This window comes from Podarcis pityusensis (assembly GCF_964106645.2).
Source record: "Podarcis pityusensis genome assembly, chromosome: 1".
Classification (NCBI taxonomy): Eukaryota; Metazoa; Chordata; class Lepidosauria; order Squamata; family Lacertidae; genus Podarcis; species Podarcis pityusensis.
In genome coordinates this window covers 47,700,303-47,727,786 of record NC_138028.1, presented here as the reverse complement: position 1 = coordinate 47,727,786, position 27,484 = coordinate 47,700,303, and the positions used below count along the sequence as shown (strand labels likewise).

The 27,484-nt window shown below is 45.4% G+C and overlaps 1 protein-coding gene and 1 long non-coding RNA gene across 4 annotated transcripts; one reads left to right on the top strand and one right to left on the bottom strand.

Moving 5' to 3' along the window:
• The first annotated feature begins 1,126 nt into the window (after window positions 1-1,126).
• Window positions 1,127-26,111, top strand: PLEKHD1 (pleckstrin homology and coiled-coil domain containing D1). Its single transcript, XM_080994010.1, has 13 exons — window positions 1,127-1,832; window positions 9,747-9,840; window positions 10,988-11,077; window positions 11,898-11,974; window positions 16,713-16,804; window positions 18,590-18,642; window positions 20,008-20,102; window positions 20,696-20,789; window positions 21,926-22,107; window positions 22,454-22,586; window positions 23,887-24,031; window positions 24,247-24,396; window positions 25,047-26,111. The coding sequence occupies exons 1-13, from the start codon at window positions 1,684-1,686 to the stop codon at window positions 25,199-25,201; spliced, it is 1,509 nt and encodes a 502-aa protein (XP_080850136.1). The 5' UTR covers window positions 1,127-1,683; the 3' UTR covers window positions 25,202-26,111.
• On the bottom strand, window positions 5,618-25,132 carry LOC308473657. Of its 3 annotated transcripts, XR_013984152.1 has the most exons (4): window positions 24,995-25,132; window positions 23,804-23,969; window positions 21,334-21,459; window positions 16,638-16,776 (listed from the first exon to the last, which is right to left on the bottom strand). It is a non-coding gene; the product is annotated as an uncharacterized lncRNA (long non-coding RNA). The 3 variants fall into 3 exon arrangements; XR_013984151.1 differs by lacking the exons at window positions 16,638-16,776; window positions 21,334-21,459 and adding an exon at window positions 5,618-6,009; XR_013984153.1 differs by lacking the exon at window positions 21,334-21,459 and having other exon boundaries at window positions 16,644-16,776.
• Window positions 26,112-27,484: the final 1,373 nt, after the last annotated feature.

Sequence of the window (27,484 nt, the reverse complement as noted above, 5' to 3'; positions counted from 1 at the left end):
TGTTTGGGACCCCTGATCACTCACTTGTGGAGTACCTCAGGGCTCTGTTCTCTCCCCAAAAAGACAACCACCCACAAACCTATAGTCTGTCTACTTTTTCATTGTCTTACAGGAGGCTGAAATGGTTTTGTGTCCAGAACAGCAGACCTGGTTCACACATACATGTTCACTACTGCATCACAAAATTTGGCAAAGTGCAAATTTTAGCTATGCTTTGGTTTTCCTTTGGGGGTGGGGAGCGTGGATTTGATCAAATCAGCTTTAATTGCAAACTGAGTTGAATTTCTCTCACAACCCTGGTTTCTACACACACACACACACACACACACACACACACACACCTCCCTCTCTTCATCCACGCTCAATCCAGGCAAGCAAGCAAGATGATCAAGGTTCAAGGGCAAATTCCAGACAGGCAAAGACATTTGAAGGGGTGCGGAGCAGGGCTAATGAGGGGTGTGACCTGAGAGTGTCATGGGGGCCAGATGGAGAGGCCTGGAGGGCCACATTCAGCACACAGTCTGAGGTTCCCTACCCCTGATGCCTGCCAAAGTCTGAAATATACCCTGGGGTGTGTGAGGGAAGGCAAGCTCAGAGCTGGCTCTCAAATCAACCACGTGAATGGCAAGGCTGATGTGGTTTCTAGAATCAGATACTTGGATGTGAACAAGATATAATAACTTGCCTCCCCCCCCCCCCGAACGATGATGGTTACATGATTTCCTGGGGTTGCTAAAGGGGAGCATAAATGACTTTCCGCTATTTGGTTCACACAATTCATCAATGGCATGTTTCGTGAAGGAATCTTGATGTTAGCCTGAATGAATTCAAAAACAGGACTGGGGGAACATGAGGCTTTTATACCCTTTCAACAACTCCGAACAATCTTTACCATTCCTCATATAATCAATCTCCCATCACCACACAGTACAACTGCCAAAGCAGAAAGCATATTCTTTCCTGTTTTCCCCCTACTTCTGAATGATGAGAAGTTCTGGGAAGCTGTTATAGAGTACATTTCTCCCTCTGCAGTTAAGAGTACTAGAGGGTTAATAGGTGGGGTTGTGTTTTTTTTAACTAATAGTCTGCTTATGCAGTTAAAAGATTGAACAGGCACTACAGAGGCACAGAAGCAAGCCTGGCTTATGTTTAGGGATGTTGTTCTCCAGCAGGACACTGGTGTATACCTTTGTATACATAGTGAGAAATAAATCCACTCACCCTGTGTCTACAGGACAGAAGCAGATGCATGCTAAGTATTAATGTGCGCCGGCCTCTGCTGCAGTGGGCATTTTGCCAGCGTCTCATGCACATTCAGATTTTGGCCTGCTGTGCGATGTTTGGAGCGTTCATTCTGCCTCGCTTGTTTTCAGGCTGGTCTGGAATGTTGACTCACTCCATCTCTCCGGCACATCGGGAAGCGGGCACATGGCACGAGGAAGCTCTCATCATCATTGCATCAGGGAGACAGGTATTGACTGAGCACTGAGCAGTCCAGATATTGATTCAAAGCACAGCCTCAGCCTCTCTGGTGTGTGTGTGTGTGTGTGTGTCTGTGTGTGTGTGTTTCTCCCACCGGGGCGGCTGGTTACGTCCTTCTGGTTCATTGCATTTAATCGGATTCCCTGAGCTGCAGAGCAGAGGCAGAGAATCAGCTCAAAAATCCATCTCCCTCCCTCGACAATGTTCACTTCAAAATCCAACACGGTGTCTCCTTCGCCATCGATGGAACCTGCCGATTCGGATGCCTTGGATATCAGCACCAAAGTGCAGCTGTATGGAGTGCTCTGGAAGAGACCCTTTGGGAGACCCTCTGCCAAGTGGTCCAGGAGGTAAGTGTTTGGAAAGAGCTGCCGTCGCAATGAAAAGGCTCCCTGGGGAGATGGGGGGGCAGGGGACGACAATAGAGTTTGTGCTGGTGGGGGAGAGCCAGAAAATCGAGGGAAGCCTCCGAGGGACACTCAAGCCAGGCATGAAAAACCGTCCCATGACCAAGCAGATGGGTTCAAGAGTTGAGGGGAGAGCTCAGCAAGTATGCTAAGGTTGTGTTTGACACAGTGTTGTAAGAGATCAGCTGCAGCTTCATAGCATCTGTAGGCTAGCAGGTATGTGTAGTGGCATTTGCTCTCCTTGGAGACTGGCATGGGGTCTCTCTCTGCTGCCCTCTGTGCCCCAGGGAAAGAAAACTGGAGCTAGCATTGGGCTAGCTTTAAGACAGAATATGTGTGGCATTTTGAAGTTCACAGAATACTTGGGTTTGGGGGACCAGGTGTTTTTTAGTAGAGTGTGGTGCTGCCCTCAGTGGGGATTTTGGGGGAACAAACACAGTTGATCAGAAGTTGTGCCAGGAACTGAAGTAGCGGCTTTCCTCCCTTTTGGCTGAATCATGTGTGAACTGAATCCCAGAATTCTTTTCTGGGTAACTAGTTGCATGACCTGAAGGCAGGACATGGGGCAAGTATGGCAGGGAGGAGTTGTGTTGTGAGTGATGTCGCAGGTACTATCCAATAGGGGTCTGTGACTTTCAGCCATGTTGCGTTTGCTCTCACAATTGCCACGCTAGCTGGGGAAGGTTGTGGTTTGAGCCGAGAATGTGTAACGTCCCCATAATGCAGACACATTTCCTTTACAAAAAAAGACATCTGAATGTCTACAAAAAGTGGAGGGGGTTGTGTAGGCGTTTTGCCCATTTTGGATGGGATCTGAGCATCAGTGGTTCTGTGAAATGAGTATTTTGAGACGCCCATGACAATTTCTTAGGATACCAAATGTGCCCCTGGACCTAGTAATATTGTGGACCCCCATCTCAGGCCCAGATGGAACTTGCTCCTGAGTAAATGGGGAGTAGGAGTGCTGTGGGGACCAAGTGATGTATTATGAGTCATGTGGAACTGGTCCTGCTTCTACCTGATGGATAAATCTGGATAAGAGATTTGACTACAAATACTCATACATAATTTAAGACATTGTGTCACCATCAACAGTAAAGTACCTTCATGAGGAAAAGACTACTCTCAGCGACTTTTCCCCCCTTCCTGTCGTCTTTCCTTTTGTTTCATAAGTTCAGCATGACACAAGTTTTGTTAATCTGTTACGAGAAGAAAATGACAGCCAAGGTGCTTTGTGTTTACAAGCAAGTCCTATTTAAAATTCCAGAGTCATGGTGTTTCTGAAAGGAGCCAAGGACTGGTGGTTTATCCCCTGTGAGAGAGAACGCTGAAGGGCAAAAGATTCCTTCACAGTTGGCAGAAAGTTGTCTCCGATGCTCATTTCCTCCAAACTAAATTGCTTACATGCAACTCCGGCCTCAGAGCGTAATTATTAATGCAGCAGTTTTATTGCTGGAAGTGGTCACTTTTAGCAGGCAGCGTTACTCAAATGCGTATATGCATCTAAGCTGCAAGAATCGGGGGGTGCTAGTTGCAGGACAGGCATGGGGAACTTATAGGTCTTTCCCAGAAATACAAGGGTCTTTCCGAGATCTTTCTTAAGATGTCAGGAATGAAACAGGAGATTTTTTGCTTGCCAAGCATGTGCACCAAATTTGGGATTTTTTTTGGGCGGGGGAGGGAGTAACTTCCTCCTGTAATGAAGGAACAACCGCAAGAACCTGTCTTGTTCATCTAACCTAGCATTGCCTACTCTGATTGGCAGTAGCTCTCCAGACTTTCAGGCAGGGGTTTCCCCGAGTCCTACCTGAAGATGCTGAGTAATAGATTTCTCCCATTCTAAATCCTTTCCCAAAGTTCCTTTCTGACATACAGCATCCCACCCCACCCCTAGTTTGGTCAACAGCCCTTTTCACTGTTTTGATCTAACCCCATGGCTGCTTTTGGACGTATCTCCAGCATCACCCGACTGCTCCAGCCCTGAGTCGTCATCATTTGTCACAGACTCATAGACTTTTAGAGTTGGAAGGGACCCCAGGGGTTATCTACACTCCAACCCAACCCTCTGCAATGCAGGAATTACAACAAAAGCATCCATGACAGATGGCCATCCAACCTCTGCTTAAAAACCTCCAGTGAAAGAGAGCTCACCGCCTCTCAGGGGAGTCCATTCCACTGCCCAACAGTGTCCAGGGCCACTAAGATGAGCTTCAGACCTAATCAGAGAAATTAAGCTGAGTGTTTCGTATCCCAACCCAATACTCAGCAGCCACAATACTGGACCACCTCCTGGCAAGGAAGGGAAGCTGTCTTCTGCCCATAGTGCAGCTGGTGCAAAGGGAAGGACAGGTTAGGTTAATCCAAGGGAACGCAAGGGACTCTTTCTGCTAACATAGCTGGTCTCTCTGGTGCATGTGTGACCCCACCCTCCTCTGTTGTACTTTCCTTATAAGTCCCTACCACCACCCTGAATTAAGGCTTTAATGGCAAGAGAAGTTGGCACTGAAGAAGAATCTGCCCAGGATCATCTATATGCCTCCTCTATTTGAAAAGGACCACCAGAGAAGTGTCCTTCTCCTTTGAAGGCATCCTTTGCTTGCAATGCTGTGTGTTCCAAGCCCGGTTTAGAGATAAAGACCAGAACAGAATGCCCACCTAGATAGGCTTTCAGTCTGATCCAGTGGGTGGCATTTGCCGTCCCATTTATTGATGAAGAGTGGTCACAAGAAATGCTGGTGAAATTTTTGGTACAACTGTACTGCCCATTCCTAATAGCATTATGTATTTGAATAGAACTTAACCACGATACATAAATATAGGGAATAACTGTCATTTAGAAGCTTCATGACAATAATGGTATGTTGTTTGTTAACTTTGCTGCCTTAACTGTGCATTCTGTAGTTGACCTCCTTTGTAAAGTTTTATTTTGAAATCTTTAAGATAACCTTTTAGTTTCCTGTTTCCTGTTGCTTTGAACGTATACTGTACTTTATATTTGACTTTCTTCAGTAATGTTTTATTTGGGATTGTTTTATTTGATGTAGGTTTATATTTCTTAAAAATATAAAGCAGTATAGAAATGAGGATAATAATAATAATAATAATAATAATAATAATAATGTAGAGGAAGCAAGTTTTTAAAAAGCTCCTCATTGTTTCACCGTCACCTGCCCAGGAACATTTTTGGACCCATCTGTGACCCGCACTTTGAGAAGCACTGCACTATACTAAGGTTCCAAAGCCATATAAGAGTCATGATTAATTAGAGGAAATATCTGGACAAACTTTAGTTAACAATTCAGGATGGTCAGACAGAAAACTGCAGTTAACAAACAGGGACACAGCACAAATCTTATGCTCTCATCCACACCAAATGTCTGTTGCCTGACCTATTTAAATAGCTTTGGAAATCCTCCTGGCTTCGGTTGATGGGAGTTGTAGTCCAGCACATCTGGAGAGTAGCTGGTTGGGGAAGCCTGTCTTAGCCTTCCAGGCGGCACATGCATCCGACTGAGCAGTTTCAAAACTGAACCGCCCCGGAGGCTGCCTTGTTCCACTTTTACTGGAATATCCCCAGAGGAGGAAAGATCACCCCAACATCAATTAGTTGCTATACTTAGTTCCTGGAGCTATTCCAAAAAAGCATAGTGGGCTCCAAGACCCAACAACGATGTTATAATCTGCGGGGAATACTTAACACAGCCCTTTTATGTTTTCAAAACGCACTTATGAATATTACCTAACTAATCTCATTGACTGTGTGTATTAGGAACAAAACATTTATGGGTGGAAAACAGGCTTTTGTGGAGTTGATCCCACAATCTGGCTCTTTTTCTTTTTTTCATATAAGCAGTCTCAGTCATGCCAGGTGTGTGTACAGAAAAAACATACTGTGTGAGTCAGCAGTTTGTGAAGGTAGTTCTCTGGAAAGAACACATGAGGCAGAATCAGTGCCTGGATATGATAATGGACTGGATGTCAGTAAAAAAACAACACACCTGAGAATCCAGAAAAGCTGGAGATAGCGTTAGTAACTAGCTCACCTGTCCAGGTGTGTGGAGTTCAACCTGTTCTGAAGGGGGTTACGCGCTCCCTAAAGCAGGAGTGTGGAGCCTTCCACCTGTGGGCAATCAACATAATAAACATTCCTGAACATTATGTCCTCCGGCTAGAATTAGCAACACTGTGACAGTGGGAGCTTATACAATTGTCACCTGAACCCTCAGATTTCTTCTGGCATCATTAATGTGAGTACTATACTCCCCTACCATGAACAGTTTTTGTCTATTTTTGTTGTTGTTGTCTTTTTTAAAAAAGGTAAAAGGTAAAGGTACCCCTGCCCGTACGGGCCAGTCGTGTCCGACTCTAGGGTTGTGCGCCCATCTCACTTAAGAGGCCGGGGGCCAGCGCTGTCCGGAGACACTTCCGGGTCATGTGGCCAGCGTGACTAAGCTGCTCTGGCGAGCCAGACCAGCGCAGCACACGGAAACGCCGTTTACCTTCCCGCTATAAAGCGGTACCTATTTATCTACTTGCACTTAGGGGTGCTTTCGAACTGCTAGGTGGGCAGGAGCTGGGACCGAAAGACGGGAGCTCGCCCCACCGCGGGGATTCGAACCGCCGACCATGCGATCGGCAAGTCCTAGGCACTGAGGTTTTACCCACAGCGCCACCCGCGTCCCTTTAAAAAAAGGACGCTTCATCAATTTCTGGATATCTTCTGTACTGAATCCTCTAAAAGGCAGCAGAGACAACACTTATCTCCAGCTGTAGGGCTAACCTCCACAACACTTAAGTTCAGAGAACAGAGATTCCCTCAGCTGATTTTTCCTCTCAAAGAGGGCTTAGTTCCAGTCTTGGTGCTGTGAGGTGCTTTTTGCTGTCCTGCACCTGACGTCAGGCAACCGGCATTGGGATAAGGATAAGTATTGGCATAAAGCGTAAGGATAAATGTGGCTGTATTTTTATGGATACCTCCCATGTCTAATTTAGGAAGTTGGGCTCAAGCAGGATGGAGGACTAGAATGGGAAAGCAATTCCACACAAATGCCTTTTGAATGACCACACCTGATTTCTGCACTTAAGTCTTCTCTAGTATTGTCTTTAAAATTCCTGGAATCCATTTTATTATGCCTTTTAAAAATGAAGAGTTTATATTTTTCAGGGGCTATAAGTGAAATGCTGAAGACCATAATTTCTTGTGATGTGCGTTCTAGTGGCGGCGGCGGGGGGGGGGGGAGGTATCCCACCACGGTCACAGTCAAACAGACTTGTCAGGTTCTTCTAGTGCAGCAAAATAATCAAGTCTGCACAGCATGGGCAGCGATCTTTCACCATGCCATCTTTCACTCATGGAAAAGTCACCATCCACCTCCAGCCTTCAGTTCTTTGCTAAGAAAACAAGGTATTCTGGAAGACCAAATGCAAAGATACCTTTAACACTAGAAAGCCCAGAGTGTGGCCACAAATGAAGCAACTTTGCTCACTTGATGGAATGGAAGTAAAAAATGATTCTCCCTCCTCCTCCACCATCACCACATGCCCTGCTAAGTGGGTTCAAATATTGACAATAACAAGAAAAAGGCAACTGACTCCTAATGAAGTTGGCGATAACAGATGTTGGTGCAGTGGCCATGGTGTCAGACTAGGACCTGGGAGACCAGGGTTCGAATCCCTGCTTGGCCCTTGGCGCTGTGATCTGAGCCTCTTGGGCTTGCCAATCAGAAGGTTGCTGTGCCCCACCTCCTGCCAACCTAGCAGTTCGGAAGCACACCAGTGCAAGTAGATAAATAGGTACTGCTGCGGCAGGAAGGTAAATGGTGTTTCCATGCACTCTGGTTTCCATCACAGTGTTCTGTTGCACCAGAAGTGGTTTAGTCCTGCTGGCCACATGACCTGGAAAGCTGTCTGTGGACAAACACTGGCTCCCTCGGCCTGAAAGCAAGTTGAGCACCGCACCCCATAGTCACTTTTGACTGGACTTGACCGTCCAGGGGTCCTTTATCATTTTACCTTTTTTACCTCACCAATTTTTTATGAGGGTAATATGGAGAGGGTGACCTTGAGTTTCCTGGATGAAAGGTGGGAGTCATTACATATCTCTAGGCATGAGGCAAAAAACATTTTTCTTCTCCCAGGCCTTCGGTTTATTAAACAATCTATGGCCTTTTAAACTGTGTGTGTGGTTATTATTATTGTTTGATATCATGTTATGTATTTTTGTGTTTTTATATTGTAAACTGCCCTGTGATCTTTGGATGAAGAGTGGCATAGAAATGAATGAATGAATATAACTAAACTAAATATTAGAGAGTCCCTAGACTAACACTTTGCATTTGAGATGGGGATGCAGAGATTTGCATTTAGCCATGCCATTATTGACGGAATTGCTTCTGGAGTGATTTACTGAGGAACTGGAGAAAACACCTATCCAAGCAGGAGCTTCTGGGGATGATGAATCAAGAGGCCCTTATTCTGCTCAGACAGAAAGTGCCTTTCCTTTGCCAAGGCTGAGAATTGGAATTGCTCTGAAATATATTAGCAATTAAGGGCAAACCTATCATCTAAAGAAGTATTGGGAGCTGCAAACCTCTCAAGCTCCTTTTGTCACTTTGAGAACATTCAAAACAAATCTCCAGCCTGGATAATTACATTTCACTTTAGGCTTCAAATCCCTAGACAATGTCAGTGGGTTCTATATTCAGTTTTTTCATACTCTGCTAGTGTTGCTTTGCCCCTTTCACACATAAGAGCAAACATGGGGGAACAGTGTATCATTCCTGTATTTGGCCTCCTGAGATTCTTAAGCCCTCCAGACTGCAGAGCTAAAACTTAAATGCACAGATAATATTCATAGAACACTCTCACTGCTGGGATGGATTACAGTAGCAAGGGAACATCCTTCATCCCATTAGAGGGTGAATTCGTAGTCACCTCTTTCGATCTAACTCCTTCTCTGGGTTTGCTGGCGAAAACCCCTCCACAAAGATAGCCACCACCCACTGGCATGCAGTCAGTGGACCCTTAAGGGGACTGGACTAGTCCCCTACATGTTACCCTGGTACCTATTTCCCAAAGCCCAGGAAGCTTCTGCCCGGCTTGGAGAGGGAGGCTGGATGCTCATGCACATGTGATGACCCCTTCCAAAAATAGCCCACGCACACCACTGCCTCACCCAAGGGTGAAAAATAACCACATTCAGTGATTCAGCCAAATCCATCCCCACTTTATAACCCAATGTGTAACTGTTTTCAGGTAGTATCTCTTGTTTTTCATGAAGTTACGTGTGTGTGTGTGTGTGTGTGTGTGTGTGTAAAACAATACAAATGAACTACTAGCAATAAAAGGCCTTCTCAAATTATCTTCTAACTTGCTGACTCACAATGTAGCAATTTCTAACGATGGATAAAATTATTTTGAATTATTGTTTTGCCTGATTATGCCAAAATCTGCTTCTGTCTGCCACCGTTTTATGCCTGGCTCTGCCCCTGTGCCACCATTTTGTGACTAGTGGGCCTCAGTAATTTTCAGCCATCTCAGGTGAGTCCTGAGGGTAGAAAATTTGAAAACCTCTATTCTAAACCTTTCAGGTCTGATAGTGTCAGGTCAGCCTATTGGTTGGAAGCACAGAGCTGTAAGGGCAGCTACAATACTAGCCGATCAGCACATGTCATTGGAAGGAGAGAGTGTGGTGCCCATTGCTAGAGAGATCTGCAGGTCAAACACAAGGTTTGGTAATGTTAGTACTTTCTACAGAATCACGATACAGTCCACCTGCAGTATTGTCATCCATATGAAATTATTGGGGAGTTAAGTGTTTTTATAAAATGTAATATTTCTGTCTTCCTTTCTTTTCAGGTTCTTTATCATCAAGGAGAGTTTTCTGCTTTACTATGCTGAGAATGAAAAGAAGAACTTTGAAAACAATCGCTACTTTAATATCCACCCTAAAGTAAGCAGCATCTGCAAATGTGCTCCTCATAGACACCTGGAGCTAGACTCTTGTGTATCTTCTTCATAGAAGATATCCCTGGAAGAACCTAGGTGTGCTAACTGGGCATTAAAAACACAAATGTGTATATTTAAATATACACTTTTAAATATGAATGAATGGGTATCCAATCATTTCCTCTGTGGGCACTTGAGTGTTGCCTAACTCAGGGGTCAACTGGTGGCACTATGGGAGATCTCAATGATTAAGCTGGGATATGAGCATTCAAGTGGACCCACAGGTATTCTGGACCTTAGTTGTTCAGGGCTTTGTAAATTAATATATGTACATTCTATAGTTCATGTACAGTTTCTCATAAGGCACCTTTAAAGAAAAGTCAATGCACATTTTCTCTCAAAGAATTCTGGGCACTGTAGTTTTTTAAGGGTTGCTAGGAATTCTAATCCTCTGTGTGGTAAACTACATTGCCCAAAAGTCTTTGAGGGAAAGAATGTGCTTTAAAGATATAACAGTCTAAGATAGATCCATAATATTATGGCTGCTACTGCAGGGGGGCTGCAGCTGAAAAAGAGTGATGTCGTCCGTGGCTGAGGGGAGATCTAAATGGGGGACTTTCTGGTTTTTCTCTAATCTCCCCAAAGGATGAGCTAGAAACCACCATGATAGATACCCATTGACCCTAACTCATTTTAAGCTGTAAAGGTAAAGGTAAAGGTAAAGGTAAAGGTAAAGGGACCCCTGACCATTAGGTCCAGTCGTGGCCGACTCTGGGGTTGCGGCGCTCATCTCGCTTTATTGGCCAAGGGAGCCGGCGTACAGCTTCCGGGTCATGTGGCCAGCATGACTAAGCCGCTTCTGGCGAACCAGAGCAGCACACAGAAACGCCGTTTACCTTCCCACCGAGCGGTACCTATTTATCTACTTGCACTCTGACATGCTTTCGAACTGCTAGGTTGGCAGGAGCAGGGACCGAGCAACGGGAGCTCACCCCGTCATGGGGATTTGAACCGCCAACCTTCTGAATGGCAAGTCCTAGGCTCTGTGGTTTAACCCACAACGCCACCCGCGTCCCATTTTAAGCTGTATCATGCTGCAATTCAGTAGGGAGTCACACAAACTAGTCTAAATTTTTGGTGTGTCTCCGCAGGGTGTCATACCTCTGGGCGGCTGCATCGTTGAAGCCAAAGAAGAGCCAAACATGCCCTATGCAATGAAAATCTCCCATGAGGACTTCCACGTAAAGACAATTTCTTTTTCCTCCCAAGTTTACAGTATTTTTTCAAGCTGTTGCAAGCCGCCAATTAAGGAATAAGCTGAGTGTGCCGACAGATGAGAAATGAATGTGATTGAAACTGCCGCATGCAGGAAGCTGCCTTCTCCCGAGTCATATCGTTAGTCTATCTAGCTCTAGGGACATTCTAAAGAAAAGTGGGACATTCCGGGATTAAATCAGAAACTGGGGCGGCTTCTGTAAATCAGGGACATCCCTGGAAAATAGGGACATTTGGAGGGTCTGTACCTGGAGATGCTGATGTCTGAACTTGGGATTTTCTGCATGCAAATCTAATGCTCTACAACTGAGCGACAGCCCTTCTTCCCCTGTTCAATTAGCATAAAACTGATGTGTCTAGTACAGATATACTCCCTGGACACTCGTCATACACAAGCAAAGAGGTTCAGGTGGACCTGGGATTTGGGCCAGATCAGACTGAGGCAGCCCCAAATCACCCTAAGACAGATTAGGTCCACTCCACCCACTTTTCATCCAGTCAAAAGTGGGTGCAGCCGGGGGGGTGTGTGTGTGTGTGTGTGAGAGAGAGAGAGAGAGAGAGAGAGCTTCCTTTCTTTTCCTTTCTTCCCTTACTGACCGCATGCTTAATTGCATGACTGGGCAAGGTCTACAATCAGGATTCGGGTGGCCCCAGATCATCCACGGTTGGATCAGGACCGCTCAGAAACACTGGGTTAGGACCCAAATCAGATCAATGGGCCCATGCAACAGCCCTAATATTTTCATACCGCTTCTCTCTTCATAGCCGCTGTGTTTCTCTTTTAAGGGTACTATTGTCCTGGCAGCAGAATCAGAATATGAACAAGCCCAGTGGCTGGAAATGCTACAGGAGTCCGGGAAAGTGTAAGTATCTGAGGAGCTGCTCTGTTAGGCTTGCGCTTACTTTAAAGCTACTATTTACCTAAGCTCTGGTTTCATTAATACTTTAATTGTTAGTATTAATACTATCTGCTGCTCTTTGGGGGCTGTGTCCCAAAATATATAATTTGTAGTAATGGAGGGTAACAGAGATAATGGCAAGAATATGGCCACGGTCAGAAATCTGTGATGAGAATGAAGAGCTTGCCTGCCCCTCTCCTCAACCCAGCCACAAGCAGAAATTTTGATGCCTTTGCTTCAGTTTTACTTTAACCAGAATTCAGCATTTTGTTCAACCTCTCAGCTGTGGTTAACGTTAACTGGAGTTCATTTAAACAAGCCATCTCCTGAAATCTCCTGAAACTATAGGTTGAAGTTGTTTTGTTTCAAACAGACCATACTCAGTGTTAACCAGTGTGGTTAAGAAAAAAAGAGAACCAAAAGCTCCCAAACGCCTTGCAACTCCACCAGAGGAGGGGAGGGAAGAACATGCAAGCCTGATGGAGCTTGCAGCAGTTTGTTCTCATCACGCTAAACTACAATTTAGTGGGGAGATTTGGGGCTGGGATCAAGTGGAAGTTGGGTATGGCAACTGAAGTGGAGGGATTTTCTGAGGGTAGGCAGGGAATAACAGCCCTGGAAAGGGGAATGGAAATTGTGGGTTCAGTGGTACCTTGGGTTACATATGCTTCAGGTTACAGACTCCTCTAACCCAGAAATAGTGCTTCAGGTTAAGAACTTTGCTTCAGGATAAGAACAGAAATTGTGCTCCAGCAGCGTGGCAGCAGCAGGAGGCCCCATTAGCTAAAGTGGTGCTTCAGGTTAAGAACAGTTTCAGGTTAAGAACGGACCTCCAGAACGAATTAAGTACTTAACCCGAGGTACCACTGTATATCCGGCCAGAGTTAAGAACTTAGACACACATCCCTAATTCTCCCAGTGAAATCAATGGCATTTAAAGGTACTTAACTCTGTCTGGATTGTGGCTTTGACTCTGAGAATGAAAGCTGCTTTCTCCAGGTACCACTGCATCATCAAGTCCCAGATTTCATAACTTCCTAGTAGGCACATTGTTCTGACTAGCAGAACCACAATACATTTAAGACTAGGGAACTTTACAAAGTGGCCTCTGTACTTAGGTTACCGTGTCCAGGAGGGTTTATTAGGCCACTTACTACTGTGGTTCTGTGGCCAGGAGATGAGGTTCCTTCCCTCCTAATCTAGATGCAGGCAACTAGGACCATAGAAGCATTTCAAGAAGATGAATCTCATTATGTTCTTCTCATCAGCAATCACACAGCTCCCCAAAGTTCTACAAAGAAGTCTGTTATCCCAAGATTCTTACCCTGCTTTTGCACACCTGTAATATTCAGCAAGCATGTGGTTTTTTTACTAAGGCTGCAAACCTTTGCACACTCAGATGTACTTCCAGTGAGTCCAGTGCATAAACATAAGAAGGACTGAGCGCTTGCAATCCTATGTTGATTTAGGTGTGTTTTATATTGTTTCAGTGGGCTTAGGGACCCCACACTGAGCATGGAACTGGACTGCAAGTGCTTGTCCTCCTGACCTTCATGCTGTGTTTCACATAATGAAAGGGGAAGCTCTTTCCATCTCCGAGAAGTAAGCAAGGCAAGGGCTACAGTGGGAGGCACTCCCAAAACAGATGGGGAACTTTTAGAGCCCTATAATCATCAGCTAAGCTGCTTAAGTTTTGCTGTTTGCTCCATACCAGCAGTTTATATCCAGCTAGAAAGATTTTATTTCATTGAAGCTTACAGGGAACAATTAAAAAAAAACAAAAACCCTTTTCACCCACCAGGGTTTATTCTAGGTTGTGTGTGTGTGTACTCATACTGGGGAAGCAAGGTCACACACAAGCGCAATAGCAGGACGAAGCACACATTAACTTTTCATAAAAGGCGCTTATGCATCAGATATAGCATTGGCCATCTATGCAGCAGCCCTAAGCAACCTTCTTGGCAGGTGTGACTGAAACGGAAAACTGGCTTGTGAGTGAACATGCACTGGGTTGTTCTGCCAATAGCTGCAAGCGTGATTTCCAGCTGCTCCATATTGACCTGGGACCCATTATCCCAGAGATAATAAACAATGGGCGGCTGGCAAAATCTCATGAGTGGACTTGCACGACATCCCATTCCTCTCGTTTGCCCTGCAGACACACAGCTTTGCAGGATCCCCCAGCCCCCCACAGCCGATTTTTGGGGTGCACATGGGACAGCAGTTCACTGTTGTATGAATGAATGTCTGCCCCACTCACCCCTGGACATTATTGGATTTCCTCTGATGCACTTTTAAACGGCTGACTCACCCCTTGCATGTGCAAATGAACGAGGGAAGAGAGTCAGCAGCACCTAATTAGGCTGTGGAAGCTTCCAGCCTCTTATTGGTTCACAGTATAGTTTGTTAACTGTCTGGCAGGCCTTTAAAAAAAACCCTTATCAGACTGGGTCTTGCTTATTATGTCAATGTCCCCTAACTTCCCTATGTCAGCTTACCTGAACTTTCTGCTCCAGTCCTCCCTTGTCTTGCTTCATGAACTGCTACAGAACTTTCTCAGACCCCAACCTTTGTTTCCTCTTCCCCTCTTTATGGGACTTGCCTCACCCCTAAATTTACGAACTATGAAGTATGCCATCAAGCCAACCTGGCTTCCAGCCTTCAGCTGATAACCAAGCGAATGTCTGCAGTGCAAAATACCCTCCAGAACTCTAGGCCTACAGCCCAGCTCAGTCACAAGTACAGTAGTACCTCAGGTTAAGTACTTAATTCGTTCCGGAGGTCCGTTCTTAACCTGAAACTGTTCTTAACCTGAAGCACCACTTTAGCTAATGGGGCCTCCCGCTGCCGCTGCGCCGCCAGAGCACGATTTCTGTTCTCATCCTGAAGCAAAGTTCTTAACCCAAGGTACTATTTCTGGGTTAGCGGAGTCTGTAACCTGAAGCGTATGTAACCCAAGGTACCACTGTAACAATCTAGATTGCTGCTTGCGTAATCCTTGCTGCAGAAGCAAAATCACCGAAGAGCACCTTTGCTGCCCAGAGGAGTTTAAAATAGCTCTGAGGAATTGCTCCACCAGTCATGCAGTTGCTTTGTTAGGAGAGAAGCAGAGAGCCCGTGGCTGTGAAGGTCAAGGAGCATTTTGAAAAATGTGGGCTTCAGCGGGACAGAAGCAAGCAAACTGGCCATCCGTAGCAGAGCAGTCACGTCCATTTTGCTCTCTGCGTGGCAATCTCAGTCCAGGGGCCTCAGATATAGGGAGGGACGTCATTCATCTAGTTCAGGGAATGCTTCTAGCATTGGGGGCTGCATTCCCTGTTGGGCAACCTTTGGGTGGGGGGCACATGCCGGGGCAGAGGAAAAATCTGGTCAAGCAATAGGTGTAAATTTTGTTGTTGTTGTTGTTGTTGTTGTTGTTGTTTGAATTTATATCCTGCCCTATACGCAGGGGTCTCAGGGTGGTTCACAGAATAAAATCAAGATATAAAATCAAGATTTAAAACCACAAATACCTAATAAAAATAAAAACAGCAACCCAATACTCCACCACAGAAAAAACCACATTTTAAAAGGGCATAGGATGTAAATTGGATCAACCAAAGGCCTGGTTAAAAAGGAATGGTTTTGCCTGGTGCCTAAAGGTGTATAATGAAGGCACCAGGCAACTTCCCTGGGGAGACCATTCCACAGAAGGGGAGCCACTGCAGAGAAGGCCCGTTCTCGTGTTGCCACCCTCTGGACCTCTCAAGGAGGAGGCACACAAAGAAGGGCCTCAGAAGATGATCTCAGGATCCAGGAAGGTTCATATGGAAAGAGGTGGTCCTTGAGGTCTTGCAGTCCTGAGCCGTTTGTAGGTCAAAACCTCTTGTAAAGTAGATTGGAGCCACGCAAACACCACTGATTTCTACACGCATGTCCATGCACACAGGTAACCCTGCACCCATCTGGATAAGCAAGAAGCACCATCACAGTTCAAAGACAAATTCTGGCTGAGCAGAAGCACTCAGAAGCTGGTGCAAAGTAGGGGCAGTGATGGTGTGGCCCAGGGAGAAAGGGTGTCGTCTGCAGAGCATCCTGAGCACCAAACCAAGAGGCCTGGAAGGTTCAGCCAACAGCAACAGAGCACTCAGGCTTCCCCACCAGTTAATTCAAATTATTCATTGATCCTGAGCTCTGGATCCATCTGTTGCTCTGAAATCTGGGTGTGGTCCTGGCCCACATCCTGGCTTTGGGGTTCACATTTCCAGCCTTTCAGGATGTAGAATCTGCCTGTGGAGGGAAATCGGGAGGGTTGTGATTTGTGGGACACAAGGGGAGAGTTTTGGAGCTACAAGAGCCGCAGAAAGCCTAGGAAATTGAAAGAGATGGTTAAAAGGACTTGATGAATTACTTCGGCCCCACGCTTTTATTGCCATTTTGTTCTCTGGAGAGAAATGAGTTTCCTGATCCGTCGTCGTGTTGGCGATTTGTTTTCATTATCTCCAACTGGTAGCCTATCTGTTCAGGTTAATGTACTTGGGGATCAGGCTGCCCACTCTCGCCATTTTTTCACAGGCCATCTCTCTCCCTCCCTCTCTGTTCAGTGTTTGTGAAGAGGTTCTTCTGCTTTCACAGCCACAGGGAGAGGGGAGAGTGCAAACTTGACAGCAGGCTGTTCTTTAAAAGGAGCTATTTCCATCCTTCCATTTGTTCTTTTCTTCAGGACCTGGAGAAACGCTCAGCTGGGAGAAGCCATGATTGAGAGCCTCGAAGCCCAGGGACTCCAGCTGGCCAAGGAGAAACAGGAGTATTTAGGTTGGAACTAACAGCCGCTAGTCCTCAGGGAGGAATAGCGTATCAGCAGCACAAATCAGTATATGATTAATGCATTGTATCATTTATAGAGCAGCATCAGTGTACAGTGTGCTTTATAACATGTTGTTGGGGTGTGTGTGACAGGTGTAATGACCCCCCCATATGCAGCATCCCAGGTGCTTAACTTCTTTCTGTAATGATGGCTGAGTTAACAGTTCTGCCTGTGTACCTTCAAGACCTCATCGCCAGTGACCTCAATTAAGCAGCATGTTCTACTAAGCTATTACAGCAGACAAAAATAAAGCAGAGTTAATGAGTGCCTTGGGAGCAAAGACCATTCCTAGGTTCAAAGAAATTCGTTTGATGTTGTGATGGAAGCTTCCTAGTTAATGTGACTGGGGGGGGGGGGCATTTTCAGGAGAACATTTCCCGCTCCTGTTGCAGTCTGACATCGAGATCAAGTAGGGAAGGCCTTTGCGGTGCCCCTCCTATGTCGAAGCACAGGGACAGAGCATTCCAGACTATAGGAAGACAGCATAATTTATGCAGGGTAAATTATGCAAATGTAACTAATCTCTAGCCCAACCTCTGCTCGGGAGTGGAGCTACTACTGACAGATGTGGGGCAGTTTGACTTACACCACCTTTTTTGGCAGTGTAACTTCTGGGTTGCAAGGTCACATATGTCTGAGTGACTGGAGTTTGGAATGGGGCAGTGGTAATAAAATAATAATAATAATAATAATAATAATAATAATAATAATAACTCATCTGCCATCTGACTGGGTTGCCTCAGCTACCCTGGGCAGTTTCCAACAGAATATTAAATACTTCCTTCCCCTCCCCCAGAAGGCCTCTTCTTTAGGAATTCACCCTGGCTTGGGCTTAGTCGTCTTGGGCTGAATCCTGACTGAACCCGGATGCGGGACTTATACTAGCGTATCTTTGGCCAAGCACCCCCAAACTTGGCCCTCCAGATGTTTTTGGGACTACAACTCCCATCATCCCTGACCACTGGTCCTGTTAGCTGGGGATGATGGGAGTTGTAGTCCCAAAACATCTGGAGGGCTGAGTTTGGGGATGCCTGTCTTTAGCTGATGGAGGATGGGGGACTGGTATAGTCCAGGCTCAGCCAGCTCAACCATCTATCCCAAACTGTGTTCATCCTGGCAAATCTTGGGTTTGGATTGCTGAGGCCAGTTGGGGTAAGGGGCTGGGCTTTCTGAGTGGTGAATTAATAGAATGGAATCAGGAAATGGGAAATTTAAGCACCTCCCACCCACTTGTTCTCCTGCAAATCCCACCCTGAAACATTTGCATGGGAGCTGGGAACACTGTGCTGTTGTTTCACAGTGCGTGCTTCCTCCCCCAAGTGTATGAACACAGTCAAAGCCCCTTAAGGACTAGGAGTGAGCCTTTTTCACTGCTTTGCTGCTGACCTTGTTCAGTGTGTACTCTTTTTAACCATCTGTTAAATGAAGGCAGTGATGCCATCCTACTTGATGAGAGGGGTTGTAAATCTAGATACATTAGTAGACAATGACCCCCTTGAAAGGAAGGCACTAAAGGCTGAACAAGTTGTTGTTGTCATCTATAATTCATTTGGCAGGAGACTGGTGGGAGACGAGAACACATGAAAGCAATCTCATCATAGTAAATTCAAATAATCACAGCACAATATGCAAGAAGCGAGGTTCTCACTGTGCTGTGTTTCAAGGTCCATGCAATTTCTGTCCAACTGTCTTAAGCAATTTGCTTGCATTCACTTTTCTCTGTCTGTTTGCAGATAAACTGATGGAAGAGACGGAAGAGCTGTGTCTACAGAGGGAGCAGAGAGAGGTTTATTCTCCTCCTTTTAACTTTCTGACTTTGTTTATTGACAACATGTGTAAGAGCAAGACTTCTATTTAATGCAATAGAAACAAGTTGCATTTTTTGCCTCCAGAGGTTCAGAGTGAAGGGCGTCTGGGGTTTTAGGAAAATCTGTGATAATAAAATTATGGGGCAGTTTGGGGTCCAGTGATTGTACAGTATCATGATCTCTTCTTAGGGTGAAGGCAGATGCAACACTTTTAATGGCTTTCCTGGAAGCACACCAACGTCATTCTATCTAAATATAGATAGAATATTGGTGGGGGGGGATAGTTCTGCAAGTTTTGAAGCACTAGCTGCTTTTCACACCATGCCTCATCATTGCATCAATAAATTTTCCCCAGATCAGTTTGCACGTCACAAATGATTATTTTTTTAAAAATCAATCAATAAATGAATAGGCAGAAAAATACAAGAATGTTGTTCGTGTAGTGCTTCAGTTTTTAAATTTTTTTTAAAAAGTGGTCATCCTGGACAAACCTTGATGACATCTCTTTAAAGCAGGAGTGGGGAGCCTGTGGTCCTTCAGCTGTTGCTGGACTACAGCTCCCAGTCATCCCTCCCTGACCATTGGGCATACTGTTTGGGGCTGAAAGAGTCAGGCCGCAGCCGGAAAGCCACAGGTTTACCCTCCTTTCCTAAAATTCTCTGTGGAGAGCACTTCTATATTGGAAATTATAATATGGTTGTCCCTACTGATCACTGAACGTACGGACTTGTATTGTGCATTTGTTGCTGCATATGCACACATTGGCTGCATTCTCGCTTTACCCTTAGTCATAGTTTGTTTTAACTATAGTTTGTTAAATAAACTGGATTAAATCTTGCACACAGGCAAAGGAACTGTTGCTTTATTTCACCCTATCCTGGTTTTGTTTTCAAAATGCTCTGGCCTTGCACCTCTGTAGCCTAGCAGTCATCTGGGGTGGGGAACCACAACGTGCCAGGATAGTGGGCTCAGACACAAAGAGAAACTAAAGTTAACTCACCCCTAAATTTGTAAGCCATCTTTAAAACATGGTTTCATGTTGTGGTTTGTTGGCTACAAACACACCATAGTTAGCTAACCAGAGTAGGTCTAGTCATAGTTCAGTTTCACAAACTTAGATGGCTTAGATTCATTGAGAACCAGGCCACGGTGAAAGTGTGATTTGCTACTACCTCCTTCTGTGTGTTTGCATACAGCAAATGCTGTGTGATGTTACCTGTGCAAGGTTTGTGTTGTCTTCTACATGGAAGTGTTTTCCACATGTGAGCACCTGACACAGTACGAGATAAGGAACTTTGCAGCCTTTTGGGCTTTCCATGTACCTCTTCCTCTTCTCTTTTAAGGCTCTGGAGCACCTCAACCAAGTACTGGAGGCAGAGAAGCAGCAGTTTGAGGAGGTGGTGCAAGATTTGCGAGTGGAGCAAGAACAGATTAAACGGTAATAGTACCTGAACTCTGAAGCGGCCTGGTGAAAAAGTGGGTCCTTTCATTGGCAGCTAGGGGTGATTATCTTGAGGGAATGGCCACCTTAGTAAGCCCTCACTGAAAGCCCTTATTTCCTGGTACATCCCATTGCTTCTTAACTATCCTTGTGTCCTCCACTGGCCTAGTTCTTGTAAATTGACCTCCATATAATATCAATACATGTATGCTCCTCCTTTGGCAATTTGGACTCCTCTTTTGGATATGGCCTTCAGGTTTTTCTTGTGCTCAGAATGACTTTCCTAATCTGAAGTTAATAAGCCTTAAATTTTGCTATTCTTCCAAGCAGCATTTTTACCAGACGCTGTCTTTCGGCACACAGCTGCAAAATATTTACCCAACTCCAGTAATAGTTACCTTAGTGCTGATATGGTGAACGTGCAACTTGCAAGGCTGTTTCTTGCAAAGCCAGGCCCACCTGCCCAGACCCGCCCAACCAGCTGTGCTGACCAAGGTTGATGGGAGTTGTAGTCCCAAACATTTGGAGGGCACTAGGTTGGCGAAGGCTGCACGAATCAAAATTTCTTCCTCCAACTGGTTGTTTTCCAGGGAGCTGGAGATGACTGCCCAGTCCCTCAAAGGAGTGGAGGAGGAAAAGAAAGGACTCCGAAACCTGACAGAGACATTGCAGAAGACCCTGGAAGTAGGTGTCTTACTTTCCACCTCTCTCCAGATGGCAGCCTTTAAGATCTAGCAACTGTTTTCTATGGAAATCATTTCAGAATGAGTTTTTAATCTATACAGTAAGAACTAAAATCTTAAGGCTTCAAGGAAAGATGTTTTGCTTATAGCACAATTCCCTTATTCATGGCAGGGATGTTTTAGGAGATCGTACAATGGACTCCTGGGCTTTTTGAAATACATTTTGTTTTCATACCCAGTTTTCATTTCCTGAACCAATACATGAACCAAAACTCTTTGAACATTTCATTCTTTGAAATGTTGCACTTCTCTAAATTTTGGAATGCTGCTTACCAATCACAAAAGGCATCCCAAAGTGTGTATACTTGGCAAAATTGCATTATTTTACGAGAAATGTGCTTGAAAATGTATACGAATTTTGATGCTGTTTTCATTTTTAAAAACCGCAAAGAGATGTGGAAATGGGAAAAACAGATGTCAAGACTGGAAAAAAATAGAAATAGACACTGAAATCAACAAAATCGTCTATCAACAAATTAATTTACCTCCAATAAAACCATTTCCTCTTGGTATAATTGTCTTGGAAAGTCACTCTCAGAATTATGGGTTTTCTTTGACTTTGTTCACATGGTACATTTCCCATGTAATCTCAAGGGTTGCCGGCCTAAATGCTGAATGAGAGAGAAATCATGCTGGTCAAGTTTCTTCTGTTACTGAGATGCAGTGATGAGAAAGGGTCAAGCTGCAAAGTTTCTATTTGACAAGGGTGTGTTTAAAGGACTGCTATCAAGGGAAATGTAGCAACTCTACTTTTCATACTGCAACTAAAGGCTCATCCACACTTGGCTTGTCCCATTCCTAGCAAGCAAGAGGTTCTCTGCTTGCCCGTGCTTTTTAGACACAGGTTCAAGTGGTTTTCCATATGCCCTGCCACTTTCCCCAGGAAAACCTGCTCATTCCAGCTGAATCAGAGAAAACATCCATCCATGGAAAACCCAATTGATGTTTGCCCCGATTCAGCGGTAAAGAGCAGGTTTCACCAGGGGAGAGTGGCAGGGAAAGAGGAAGTGTGGACGAGCCCCCTATGTGAACAGAAAGTAAGGGGTAACCAATCCAACCTGTTTGTGTGGCTTGAAGGCGCTCTCCCTGGAAAAGCAACGGACTCTGGAAATGCTGGAAGAGAACCAGAGCGAGTTGCAGCCCCCAACCAGCCCGAGCTGTGAGCAACCTGATGCTGCCGGGGGTCTGCAGAGCAGCTTGCACCAGATCGAGGAGAAAATGCACCAGCTGCTGGAGGAGAAACTCCTGGCTGAGAAAAGGTGAGGGATGGGGTGGGGAGGAGAGTCTTCCAAACAGACAGGATTCCCTGTTTGCAACCTGGTTGATGGTTGAAAGAAGCGGGCGACTTGGCATCTGTGGCTTTTTGTATCCATTCCTCTCTTGACTCTGTGGCTCCTGCGATCTTGTGTCATCCCACAGGCAGGAGAGGGAGTGGGAAAATGGGGGCAGAGGAGGGAATGGGCCAAAGAGGAGCCACTTCTGTCGTGTGGAAGGATTTGAAGGTATAGAGTCAATCTGTGGGTTGCAACCTGGCAACTCTAGAAACACAAAAGAGGCAGAGGAATGGGGACAACGGCTGAATGTGTCTCTGGTGCTGCTTTGCAGGATGAAGGAGAATGAAGAACGCTCCCGAGCTCTGGAGGAGGAGCGGGAGTTCTACTCTTCCCAGTCGCAGGCCTTGCAGAATTCGCTCTCAGAGCTGACCGCTGAGAAGCAGCAAACCGAGCGAGATCTCAAGGTACTGATAGCTGGGGATTCAGTTCGATCTGATTCAGCTTGCAATTAAAGGGGAGTCTACCTAATTTGCCCTTTCCCAAACCATACGAGAACTGGAAGACAGCCATCCTGTGAGCCATTCAGAGAAGTTACACTTCCCTGAATGTTGCAATCCCAAGTAATGTGACAAAAATGCATATATTGAGCCAAAGCAAAATGCATATATTAGTGAAAATGACATTAAAAATGCATTATATTTGGGAGAATTGCTTTGCAAATATGCATATATTGGACAAAATTGTATACAAACCTTTATATTGGCAGAAATTTGTACTTAAATGCTGATAAATGTTCATGAGGACTTTTTAAATATATATATATCACCAGCTAATGTGGAAATGTGCATAATTGTACTTAAGATTGGAAAAATGAGAAACTGAGAGAAACTGAAATTGACTGATTCACCCATCTCTACTGATAGCATAGAGTTGTACACCAATTTGGCTTCTGCTTTAGGCTCAGCAAACAATCTCATTATCCTTCGCTCTCTCTTGCCAACAGCTGAAGGTATATTCTTTGTTCAAAAAGTTATATGGCCTATTCCTACACACATAACACATGAACTTCACAATAAAAGCAATATAAAAGAAAGGTATACATTGGGAGCCAAGTAACCTACCCCAGGGCACCAAACGTTATGAAGCACACTCCTCTTTCCTCAAAGGTCTCTCACAATTGCGTTCCTCCCAGTACTTTCACACAGAATGTTGACTGGCATGGCCCCAAAAACATCTTTTAAATAGATAAATACATATCTTAGATGAACAACCTATATACAGTGGTACCTCGGGTTACATATGCTTCAGGTTACATATGCTTAAGGTTACAGACTCCGTTAACTCAGAAATAGTACCTCAGGTTAAGAACTTTGCTTCAGGATGAGAACAGAAATCGTGCTCCGGTGGCACAGCAACAGCAGGAGGCCCCATTAGCTAAAGTGGTGCTTCAGGTTAAGAACAGTTTCAGGTTAAGAACGGACCTCCGGAACAAATTAAGTACTTAACCCGAGGTACCACTGTAATACAATCCATACCATAATTAAATAAATTATGCCTGAAATTATGCATACAAGTTCCCGGATGTGCCTTAGAAGAAGACAAGGAAAGAGAGAGAGAGAGAGAGAGAGAGAGCAAAAGGAAGGAAGGAAGGAAGGAAGGAAGGAAGGAAGTCCTTGCTTACATTTTGTCTTTTGGTGTTTTGTTTCTTTCCCTGGGTTATTTTTATTGGTTGGTTGAGGGCTGCCTGATTTCCTTCCTGCTCAGGCAGAGGTGAAGGTTCGCATGGACCTGGAGAAGCGTTTACAGGAGGCTGAGGAGGCCCTGCAGAGCCTGGAGCAAGGCCTGAACTGCAAGCACCGTAACAAAGAGAAGGAGGAAAAAATGAAAGCCGACGTCAGCAATCTGAAAAGTAAGCAAGCCATAATTTATCTTGCCTTCCCCAACACGTCCGGTGCCATCACCCCAAAAATCCAGATCAACAACTGAAAGCAGAAGCCTACTGTTGATCCTAGTCAGCCAGAACTGAATCTCCTCAAGGAGATTCTCCAAAATGCTACATCCGCCTGAACTGAGGCTGCCTAAGGCACATATTAACTGGCTCCCTTGGGTGTCTCTTCCCTGCAGAATTCTTTGAAGAGTGCATCCGAAATGCTGAATTGGAAGCCAAGATGCCTGTGATCATGAAGAACTCTGTGTACCTCCACAAGGCGGCCACTCGCAGGATAAAAAGCTGCCGTTTCCATCGCAGGAGATCCAGCAACTCCTGGCTTGATTGTAGGTGCTATTCCCCATATTCTCCTATGGCCTGTGGGATTGTGTTGTGGGGTGCCAAGTGCAGGTTTTGCAGGAGCCCTGCCTTGCAACACTTGGATGCAGTTTTGCTAAGACCAGCTCTGACACCCCTTTCCCTTGCATGCTCTGTGACGTACACATCACGCTCTGGCTCTGATGGGCCTGTGAGCCCCTGTGGCTGAGTGAGTTGACCTTTCTTCTTTGGCCTTTGCACTGAATTATGTGCATACAATGAGGTCTCAAGGCCACACTTCCTCTTGTCCCTTGCCTAGAAAGCATCAGTCCAAGAGGTTTTCTGCTTGTCTTGGGCTTCCTAGGCATGTGTCTGAGCAGTTATTCGTGTGTCCCACTGCTTTTCCCAGGAAAACCCACTGCTTACAAATGAATTGGAACAAATTTGCCAGTCTTCAGAAAAACCGATTGATGTTTGTTCTGATTCAGCAGTAAACAGCAGGTTTACCCCGGGGGAAAGTGGCAGGACAAGCAGTTGTGTGGACGAGCCCTCAGTCATTTCTGCTAAACACCACCTAGGTCAAACTTTATCATAATAGCTTCCAGATTCAACAACCCCATTCCTCGCCTGGTGTGGCTCTCTACCAGCACTAAGTGCTGTGTGCTGTTTTCATTTTCAGTGCGGCAGTCCCAGTCGTTCATGTATTCGGAGGCCGAGAGCATAGAAGACCTGAAGCAAGCGGCCAAGAGGCTGACTCAGGACCAGCACTTCCGGGAGACCATCTATCAGATCATGATATCGCGCCAGAGCTCCTCCTCAGGCAACAAAAAGTGAACTTTTGCTCCTTCTCTTGGGAGGGAGAGTCCGAACTCAGCTTGCCACCATTCCACTCGGCCAAAAACCAAATTGTTGCGACGAGGAGGCGGAATTGAGATGCCAGCTGGCAGTGCGCTCTTTCTGAGGGAATGATGGGCGGTGACTAGAACACTCTCCATTGGTGGAGGTTGTGGTTTGCCGCCATTCCTGAGGGGAGAGGAGCCGTTTTGCCAAGCATGTTATGACTTGTCTGCCAGCTGCCCCGTCCCATCAGCTGAGACTCCCAGTTAGATGTGCTTTGTCAATACTCCATAGTTTGCCTCAAATCAAAACCACAGCTTACTCTTAAAGAATGTTTGGCCAAACCTTTCAGACTAGGGGACTAGCTTGACCTCCAGTTACACAAGAGGAGAGTCTTTTTTTCATTGTGGTGAGAGGAATGATATTCCTATTCTGCTTCCTTGGGTTTCTGGTTGAATATGCAAGTATGACCAAAACGCTCCTCAGCTTATGTGCAGGCAGTTCCCCTAAGCATAGGGTGGCTACTTAGGAGACAGTTATCTGTATTTATTCTGCTTTGGCTGCAAAAACTACATGTTTCTAGTATACCATTTTTGTGCTTCCCACTTCCTCAGAGTGGCAGGACATTTCAAGGGCAGCCCTCCACAGAGTTGGTTCTCTTGCAAGGCAAGAGGTCTGAGGACTTAACAGGCTTTTTATGGGGTTTGTTTACAAATTCACAAGCAGGGCAGGGTGGCGGCAGCAGATAGACATTGCTACACTTTTGAAGCTCTTTAAAACAATAGGATACCTTTGTAGCTTTCCCAAGGCTGCTTCTTGCTAGCCAGCGGCAAAATTTACCTCGTCTTATTTATTGCCCAAATTCAGGTGGCTCCCTTCCCTCCTGGCTTTCCTCAATAAGCACACAGTATTATAAAAAAATAAAGATATTATTATTACTAGCATCTGAACACACTTTGCTGTCGGTGAGGCCTGCACATCCCAGCGCCTTGGAGTAGCCACCAGCTATCAGGCAAGTCAGCCTAGGCAGATGGTTGTAACATGACTTTGCCCTTTCATAAATCTCTTTTCATAATGTTGTGCTGCTAAACCGTTAAATGCCTCCTGGATTTCTTTCTTTCTTTCTTGAAGACAGAGAAGTGTGGTAGTGGGGAGAAGTCTCCTTGGTGTGTCAAACTCATCTGCACATGCAAGAAGTCGAAGGCAGGCCAAATTCTGGATTCCATTCCTGTATGGAGCCAGTATGGCGTAATGGTTAGAGTGTTGGACCGATGACCTGGGAGACCAGAGTGTGGATCCCCACTCAGCCGGGAAGCTCACTAGGCCGGCCAGCCACCATCTCTTAGCCTAACCTACCTCACAGGGTGGTTATGAGGATGAAACGGGGAGGAGGAGAACCATGTCGCACCACCTTGAGCTACTTGGAAGAAAAAATAAGTAAGTATGTATGTAAGTAATTGCCACTGGCTTTTTACAGAAACTTTGCTCAAAGATAGTGAAAAATGCCTTTGATTATGCCCTTTCAAAAGTTTTAGTGGCTTGTGTGCAGCCAGTGGTCAGTTGTGGTGACTGAGTTGCACAACCACTGGCCTCAACTTGCACTAATGCTGTTGGTGTCTGTGGCTAGGAATGCATACGCAGCATGGCAGTACCGCGTTCTGCAAGGAGGCCTGACCCAAAAGCTTGCTGCCACAAACATCAATAGTTTCCTTGTTTCCTTATCTAACAAAAGTAAAAAATAAAAATGGAGGGTCTAGGGCCATGGTTCCCAATTTGATTTTTAAGGGGGGCAATTCAAAAATGAGTTATTAATCATTAATAGCCTTTTAGGCTTTCTCCACATGAATAGGGGTTCACTTTTTGAATAATAAGAATTATATGTCACGGGGGGGGGGGAATCAGGATTTAAGAGATGCTTAGGTGGGGCATGGCCAAAAAAAGGTTGGGAACCACTGGTCTAGGGGAAGATAATAGGAGCTGTTTGACAGTGGAACAGACTACATTGGAAGGCGGTGGGCTCTCCTTCCTTGCAGGTTTTTAAGCAGCGGTTGTATATCCACCTGTCATGGATGCTTTAGTTGAGATTTCTGCATTGAGGGGGTTGGACTAGATGACCCTCAGTGTCCCTATCAACTCCTCAATTCTATGATTCTGAATTAAGTCAATCCCAGCCACAAGTTACTATCGAGTTATTGTATTGGAGGAGCATGGGCTCCCTCTAGTGGCCCTTGGTAGCAATGCAATTGCCACAAGACAGACTTGGTTTCATTTATAACCCAC

What these genes read in the sequence shown, in the direction of transcription:
- PLEKHD1 (XM_080994010.1), top strand. Translation starts at nt 1,684, where the DNA reads ATGTTCACTTCAAAATCCAACACGGTGTCTCCTTCGCCATCGATGGAA. An exon ending in CTACAGGAGTCCGGGAAAGT is followed by an intron (nt 11,975 to 16,712) that starts GTAAGTATCTGA and finishes TCTTTTCTTCAG; the next exon opens with GACCTGGAGAAACGCTCAGC. An exon ending in GGAGAAACAGGAGTATTTAG is followed by an intron (nt 16,805 to 18,589) that starts GTTGGAACTAAC and finishes GTCTGTTTGCAG; the next exon opens with ATAAACTGATGGAAGAGACG.